Raw genomic sequence first — 8,638 nt, 5'->3', positions numbered from 1 at the left:
GACTCCTAGTAATCAGAAGGTTGCCGGTTCGATTCTTGGCTGTGAAAAATGACGGTGTGTCCTTGGGCAAGGCACGTCACCCAACTTGCCTCGGGGAGAATGTCGCTCTGGATAAGAGCCTCTGCTAAATGACTAAATGTAAATGTAAATTACTGGCCCGATTCCCTAACCGCTCAGCCACCTGACTCCCCAGACGTCACACTGGCTCAGAGGAATCAGCTGGTCCTGATGACGTGTGTCCGGACTGCAAGGGGCTGGGTGTGTTTCCAGGAAAACAAATATTTGTTTGTTTACAGATCAAAATGTTTGTTAGTTTGTTTACAGATCCAAAGGAACACTGTGTACACATGCCCCGTCTCTAGGGAACCCAAGAAACATCAGTCCTTATATTCCTCTCTTTGTTGCCATAACCCTCGTTCTTTACCCCTCTCTCACTCTCTCTCTCTCTCTCTCTCTCTCTCTCTCTCTCTCTCTTTCTCTCTCTCTGTCTCTCTCTCTGTCGCTCTCCATCCCCAATCACCTTCCACAGTCTCCGTTCTTCAAATTTTCCTTCTCCCACCAGAGCTGATTTCAATTGTTTATGTTATGCACTGCCTTGTCATGGACCATCTGACCTCTTCCTCTTCCTCTTCTCCCTCTCCAGGACGGCCTTGTGAACCTTGTCCTCCTGGTTACCTCTCAGCCCTCACACACTGTGCAATCACACACACACACACACACTGTACAAACACACACACCCTTGTGTCCTCTAGTTCGTCTCTGAGCCTCAGGTCCTTGGTACACCTGTCACACTGCTACCCCTCCCTCCACTGCCTCCCCCAAACACACACACACACACGGTACTCACACACACACACACACACACACACGGTACTCACACTGACACACACACACACACACACATGGTACTCACACTGACACACGCACACACACACACACACGGTACTCACACTGACACACATGGTACACACAGACAGTGCACACACACACACACTGTACAAACACTCACACATACACTTTACACACACTGTATAAACACACACACACAGTACACACACACACACTGTACAAACATACACACTGCGTAGTCACACACACACACACACACACACACACCTTGTATCCTCCCTGAGCCTTAGGACCCTGGTCCACGTGTCACGTTGCCCCTTCCTTCCCACACACACACATACACACACACACACACACACATACACACGTCAACCAGCATCATTACGAGCTGGGTTGGATTCTGCAGTTGACTAGGAAAAAAGCCAATGTCTTGTATCTAGAAACACAGTAGACGTCAAAACCTTCAACTGATGAATGTTCCAGTCACCTCACGTGTTATAATCCAGTCTCTATAGAGAAATATTAGCATTTAATTCCCCCCTGCCATCACTCACTTCCCCTCCCTCTCCTCCCTCTTCCCCTCCCCCTTCTTTTTCTCTCCCTCTCCCCCTTTCAATCCTGCCTCCTTGATCTGCACCCTCCTCCCTCCACTCCACCCTCCCCTCCACCCTCCTTCCCTCCACTCCACCCTCCCCTCCACCCTCCTTCCTTCCCTCCACTCCACCCTCCCCTCCACCCTCCTCCCCTCCCCTCCGCCCTCTTCCCCTCCCCTCCACCCTCCACCCTCCACCCTCCTCCCCTCCACCCTCCTCCCCTCCACCCTCCTTCCCTCCCCTCCTCCCCTCCACCCTCCTTCCCTCCCCTCCTCCCCTCCTGGGGGTGGAGCTCCTCTGTTGAAAAGGGAACAACCATCTCAGAACATGAAGTACAGAGATAAATCCGGACACATCCATTAAGAGTCTGTTTACATCACTTCCTGTCGCACCAGATGGGCGGGAACATCAGGCTCTATGTAAATCCCCTGGACTACGATCATGGCAGCCTGACAGCTGGAGGCGGACTACAAACATGGCAGCCTGACAGCTGGAGGCTAACACACACCAGGAAAACACTCGATGATTTGCTGCTGGGAAGATGGAAGTGTGATCTCACATTTAATACAGTCTTTAATACAACTAGATTAAACTTTGATATCGATTCATCAGCGCGGTGTATGTTTGTTATATGACAGCAGTGTGAGGGATTGCCATTCTGTTATCATTTCACAGAAAATCATCTTTAGTATCCAAATGGTGTAGGCTGAGCCTACATGTTTAGAAAATTGAGAAGCTGAGTTTAACTAATGTTACAATGTAGAAAATATATGTATTTCAATAATTGTATGACAATGGTAGCCTTTAATGCCTTTATTAGCCTGCTCAATTAATTTGATAATAAAGACTTAATAACATAATCCTGCTGAATGATCATATTGACTTAATAAGTCTGGTGGTGGATACAGTGGAAAACAGAACAGTGCATGATGAGAATGCAGAAGCCGACTCTAACTCTGGAAGCCAGCACTCTAAATCCCTCTATTATTGGATATAAATCTCATGTGATTCATCAAGATGCACTTGAAAACACACTGTATTCTACAGAACCACACAACTAATAGAAAAAAATTGAAGTTGTGTTCCAGCAGGTGCACGATACAGGTTTTTGTTGTTCAATTTTACTCAGCTTCAGTCGACTGTGTGGGATCTGTGTCCACACTTGAATCCACACGTTTTTGTTGTTGAAGAAAAGTACTTGACTGTGTGTTAAGACCTAGACAATCTATACAGGGATTGGTTTGATCAAATAATTAAAGCACTGAAAGGGTTCATTCATGCAGCAAATAAGTATTTCAGATCTTTGACGTCTATCCCCTGGATGGCATTATGTGTCATTGTGGAGAATTTCACTGAATTGAAGAGATTTTGCGATAACTTGGTTTTATGGTGGGTCAAATTTTGTTTCACGAGCGACCGTTAGCTACCGTTAGCTTTTAGCAGATTTCGGGTTCAGTTGTGGTTAGTCCGCTGGTCCTATGAAAAAGAAACTTCCGCGTTGTGATGACGTTTTTGTTGGAACAATTGAATATGTAACTGTTATTCTGTAATAAGAATGATTCTGTGTTCAGCATTCCTTGTCAGCAGAGAACCCTCTCCCCACATGACTTATACATGACACGAGGCTTACATAGACAAACTGACCTAGGTTGATCATTAGTGTGCTAGAGGTGCGATAAAGGTGTTAACCTTATCTGTGCTGAGTGAATCATATGGTCAAGCCTAGGGTCAGAGAACTCTGTAAGTTTCGTGCACGCACGTGCACGCTCATTCTGTCTCTGGGATCGATCATATTGACAGCAGATATGCAGGGGAGGAGACTTCTCACCAATAAAAAGTCTTACTTGAAGACTTGTGAACCAGACAAACTTGTAGCACAATGGCGTGTGATGTTTTGTCTCCTTGTGGGCCGGCCGCAAGCAATAAACTTTCTTAAACTTGTTCATCGACTGACTATGTGCAATGCTTGATAGATTAATATTTCTGACAGTTGTTCTCAACCTTGATATAACGCATGACAGTAAGATACATTAACAGTGGCCTAATTGTGTTCATTAATACGAATCCACGTCCAAGTGACGTAGCTTTCATCATGTAGCCTATAGCAAAGAAAATAAAGCAGAAAGTCCCAGATCAAGTCGTGACCATCACAAGTGCACCTGTGCATGTAGGTCAAGATGATGTTCAACATTGGCCTAGCCTCCTACTCCTCAGTAGCGTACAAATAGTCCTACCTCCTGCAGCTACATTGAATTTCTAGCTTTTCAGTGGCAGGAATTTTGCAGTAGTTAAGGTGTCACTGCGAATCAAAGAGGGCGGCTTTTCGGACTCTGCGAATCACAGAGGGCGGCATCAGGACAAGGTCTGATGGGAGGGTGTGAAACTTAACAAGCGACGCAATGATAAGCCCTACCTGTGTCACAGAGTCACACCCGGGTCATGAACATCCAGCAGTTTATGCAACATTGTCAGTGGCAATTCTAGACAAATTTTACTGGGGGGGCCAAGGTAGGGCCAGTGTTAAATCATAGGGGCACATTAAAAAACGGAAACAAATTATATTTAAATATTAAATACTATCATTTTGCTTAACATTAAAATCCTATAAACTTTTATTTTGTACATAGAGATTCAATTGAAACAATGAGGTAGGGCCATCAATATTTAAAATCAAATACAGTAGGACAATGCTGCAAAAGGTGGGCATGAACCCCTGAAAAAATTATAAAATATGTATTCAGTCAGCTCAGGGGGCCCCCAAGGGGGACAGGGACATTTTTACAGGTGCACTGGCCCCTGAAGCCCCCGTGTAAAACTGCCACTGAACATTGTCTTTACTATGGCAGCGTTTCAACCTCAGTTCAACATCTGAGTTGCCTCAGTTTACATTGCAGAGACCGTATAGCAAACAGCAGGGCTAGACTATTAGAGTATAGGCCTAAAATATTCACCACTATTTCGAAGCCTCCTTAAATCTATTTTACTGCAACAACCTCAACGCTCTCATTTTTTTTTTTACAGTCTCTTTTTAAGTAGGCTATAACCTGGCGATGAAATTGTCGTTTTGTTTTCTTCTATCCGTCTGGAAAATAGGCAAACAGTTGATTGTGTGTTGCTTTCCACGTTTCACCTCCCAGCAGGGTAGCTATCCAGTCAGTAGGATACTAACAGTGGCGGTCCGAGCAACACGGACAGTGCACGAATACAAATATCAGGGCACTATTATTTTATTCACTAAGCGGCCAGTCGGATTAAATTAAATATATTTTAGTTATAGGCTATTACTCGTTTGTCATCATCCTAAAGCACAATTAAACGCAGCAGCTGTTCTATAGAGGATTTAGGATCCCGTCTGTTTAGGCCTACACGAGCGTAAGACAGGATAATCAAGTTTCCTCAAACGGTGCTGTATTTTGAATGAGGGTTGCCATAGTTACACAGTTACAGTATTCTCCCTCTCTCAATCCCCCTCCCCCGCCACCCGCCGACCCCCTCCACACACACACACACACATACACTCACACGCACACAGCCCTTGAGAGTGATGCTACAGTATGATCAAATATTCTGTTTCATTCAGTTCCAAATCTTTTTTGAAAATTCGTTCCTCGTCTTTCTTTTTGTTATGTTGGTTGGTCACAATTAATTAGGCCAGGGACCGCTGTGTTACTCAGCTCATTTAAACCATAACTCCCCTGTATTCATAAATGGCTCTAATTGGCTGATCGTGTGCATACAAAGACCGGTGGATGAGAGAGAACCTGTATAAATTCGTTTCTAGTTGGAGGCTGGCATTCGACCGTTAAATCCCAAAAGCCATGACAGGATGAGGTTTGCGGTTGTATTGGCGTAGGCTACTGGTCATAACTGGTTTGTAGTCAGTAGAATGGACACAGCGTGCATACCTAGTAGATCCTGTACTACTGTATGAGGTGAGGTCACAGAGTGGAAAACTGACTGAACGCAAACGGCGAAGGAGAGCTGACGAGCGCGCGCGCTACAGACAGAAAGAGAAGAGCCCCTCGTTCTTGTCCATCACGCACTTGGAACTGAAGCATGCGCGACGGTGAGGTGTGACCGTTACACCCCGGTGGAGGTGTAGCCTAAATGGATCTTGGTCAACCGCCCGCTGGAACCTCTAGATCCAGTTGTGGAAAACAAAGATCCAACTTTTAGTTAATTACAGACACATCTCCGTGTCTCGTTTTAGTCCCGTGACCGACATCACTAGCAGTCCTCTCCGATGTTACTCTCCGCTTCTTTCACCGTTCCGAATAATGGTCTTTTTTTCTCATCGCGGTGCGCACTCGACTTAAGGAGTTATATTCCTGTGGCATCTGTGGAAAAGATCATTACTGTCTTTCCGTGTTTGGAGGTGAGCTTTGATATAGAAGAAGAACAGTGCATTCTTTTTGTCAACTATGGTAGGCTATGTCTAATCTGCTCGTGTTTAGATGAATAGTAGGCTGTTCGTTGCTTGATTCTTACACTGTTCCTAAAGACAGCGTTAACACGAGTGCATAGATGACAGATATACGGGGTTGCACTGTTGAAATCATTTTTAGTGCATTGCAGCTAGACTTTGTAGTTTCAAACACGTTTGAAGCTGCAGATAGTATTTAAATATTTAAAATGATATCGATTGTTCGTGTCGAGTGTTGTGGATTCAACAGGTTTCATTTGAGACTAGGCTGCGTATTATAGATTTTTATGTGCAGTAGCAGTGTTGTGTTAACATTACAAATCTTTCGAAAATTATATTTAATTCTCCAGGTGTTTTTAGTGGTAAGTGGAGAATATATCCACCCATATTACCTCTATCCTGGACTCGTTTAACCAGCCACTTTAATTCTCAATACTAGACAAAAAACGTAAAGTTCAGCAGTACTCCCTCACTTATAGTTAATACTTTTAAAGAATAACCTTCTTTGTATCAACCTTATTATGAACAGCTGTTTTTGAAGACATAAGGATATTTAATTAATAACTAATAACTTATATTTAAATTTTCCAGATGACAGTTGAGTCCCAGCCCAGCAGAGACTGAAGCAGCAGGGCAACCTGCAACCGGTGTGTGTGTGTGTGTGTGTGTGCGTTACCATGGCAGCAGGAGTGGCAGCATGGCTTCCCTTCGCGAGGGCTGCAGCTATTGGTTGGATGCCAGTGGCCAACTGCCCCATGCCCGTCGCCCCGGGCGACCGCAGCAAGCGTCAGGACGAGATGATTGTCCTGAACGTGAGCGGACGTCACTTCCAGACGTGGAGAAGCACGTTAGACCGCTTCCCGGACACTCTGCTGGGGAGCTCGGAGAAAGACTTCTTCTACGACGAACACGCCAACGAATACTTCTTCGACCGCGACCCCGATGCCTTCCGGAGCGTCCTGAACTTCTACCGGACGGGGAAGCTGCACTACCCGCGGTGCGAGTGCATCCAGGCGTACGACGAGGAGCTGGCCTTCTTTGGCATCATCCCGGAGATCATCGGCGACTGTTGCTACGAAGAGTACAAGGACCGGAAGCGGGAGAACGCCGAGCGTCTCCAGGACGACCAGGAGGACAACAAGGACGCGAAGCCCCCCAACATGACGGTGCGGGAGACAATGTGGCGCGCCTTCGAGAACCCCCACACCTCCACCATGGCGCTGGTGTTCTACTACGTCACCGGCTTCTTCATCGCCATCTCCGTCATCACCAACGTGGTGGAGACGGTGCCCTGCGGCGCCACGCCCAGCCAGAAGGACATGCCGTGCGGCGAGCGCTACACGGTGGCGTTCTTCTGCATGGACACCGCCTGCGTCATGATCTTCACCGTGGAGTACCTGATGCGGCTGTTTGCCGCGCCCAGCCGGTACCGGTTCATGCGGTCAGTGATGAGCATCATCGACGTGGTGGCCATCTTGCCGTATTACATCGGCCTGGTGATGACCAACAACGAGGACGTGAGCGGGGCCTTCGTCACGCTGAGGGTGTTCCGCGTGTTCCGCATCTTCAAGTTCTCCCGCCACTCGCAGGGCCTGCGTATCCTGGGTTACACGCTGAAGAGCTGCGCCTCTGAGCTGGGCTTCCTGCTCTTCTCCCTCACCATGGCCATCATCATCTTCGCCACCGTCATGTTCTACGCCGAGAAGGGCTCCAGCTCCAGCAAGTTCACCAGCATCCCGGCCTCCTTCTGGTACACCATCGTGACCATGACAACGCTAGGGTGAGTCTCCCCCGGGGGTTAAATAGCTGGTGTTTTACCCCACCTTTGCTGTGCATGTACAAGTAGTTAGGACGTCGTTTGGTCCGCAGTTCCATCATCGGGGTTCTGTGTTATACCATAGAGAAGAAGGTTCCAAAGAATCTAAGGATGTGTGAGGGCTCTAAATGACATCATCGTCGTTCGCCTGTCATTCATCTTTGTCCTCCAATGAGACGGAGCGGTTTTCAGCTCCATCACCTCTCTGGCAACAGGTCACTTCCGGAAAGGAACGGGTTCAAACTCAGCGCCCGGGAAACTGTATGTGTGTATCTCTCCATTGAAGAACGATCAGCGATAGCATGCTTTACTGCGGTAGATGGGGCAGCTTCATCGTAGTTTTACTTGTATTACTGTAAGTAACCATTTGCTATTTTATGTGAAAAGGACGGAGGATGTATTAGGCATGGGCCTGCTGTTGAAATATCCTCCCTTCCTCTCAGGCTGAGTAATGGGCTGGAGAGAGACATTTTAAACAGCAGCATAAACTCTTATGACATCCAGCGTTGGGCTTGCTGAACACAGGCCGAATAAGGACATGACTGCTAAATGTAGGTGCTGCCAGAGAGTGTAGTGTGGGTGGGTGGGTGAGGGAGTCTTTTGTTTGTGTGTGTGTGCGCGTGCGTGTGCTTGTGTGTGCGCGTGCGTGTGTGTGTCTTCAAGATTTGTGTGTGCGCTTGTGTGTATGTGTGTTTATATGCGAGTGTGTATGACTGCCCATGTGTTTAGCAAATGTAACAGGTGCTTCACGTGTCTCAGCGGCTATGGACACTCAGTGTTTAGATCTGAACCCACTCATGAATACATCACAGAACAGACAGCCTCCGGACCAGAAGAAGAAGAAGCTGCAGCAATGGGCCAGAGAAGAAGAAGGAGTGAGGACGTTTTCACCAGGAAACAGGCTGAGGAAAGAGTGAATCAGAGGGGAGGTTAACATGGTAGACTTGCACAGGCCCT

The 8,638-nt window shown here is 47.0% G+C and overlaps 1 protein-coding gene across 4 annotated transcripts in view; it reads left to right on the top strand.

The window, feature by feature from the left end:
- Positions 1–6,542: 6,542 nt before the first annotated feature.
- kcnd3 (potassium voltage-gated channel, Shal-related subfamily, member 3) overlaps positions 6,543–8,638 on the top strand; it is a 43,183-nt gene continuing 41,087 nt past the window's right edge. For all 4 annotated transcript variants that reach the window (XM_084705165.1, XM_084705162.1, XM_084705163.1 and 1 more), the window contains exon 1: positions 6,543–7,645. In XM_084705165.1, the coding sequence (XP_084561291.1) occupies positions 6,543–7,645 (1,103 nt within the window). The remainder of the gene's footprint in view (positions 7,646–8,638) is intronic.

Source organism: Hypomesus nipponensis, chromosome 9, assembly GCF_054491055.1.
Source record: "Hypomesus nipponensis isolate SF chromosome 9, ASM5449105v1, whole genome shotgun sequence".
NCBI lineage: Eukaryota > Metazoa > Chordata > Actinopteri > Osmeriformes > Osmeridae > Hypomesus > Hypomesus nipponensis.
The sequence above is the reverse complement of the archived record's forward strand: the minus strand, read 5'-3'. Positions and strand labels throughout refer to the sequence as shown.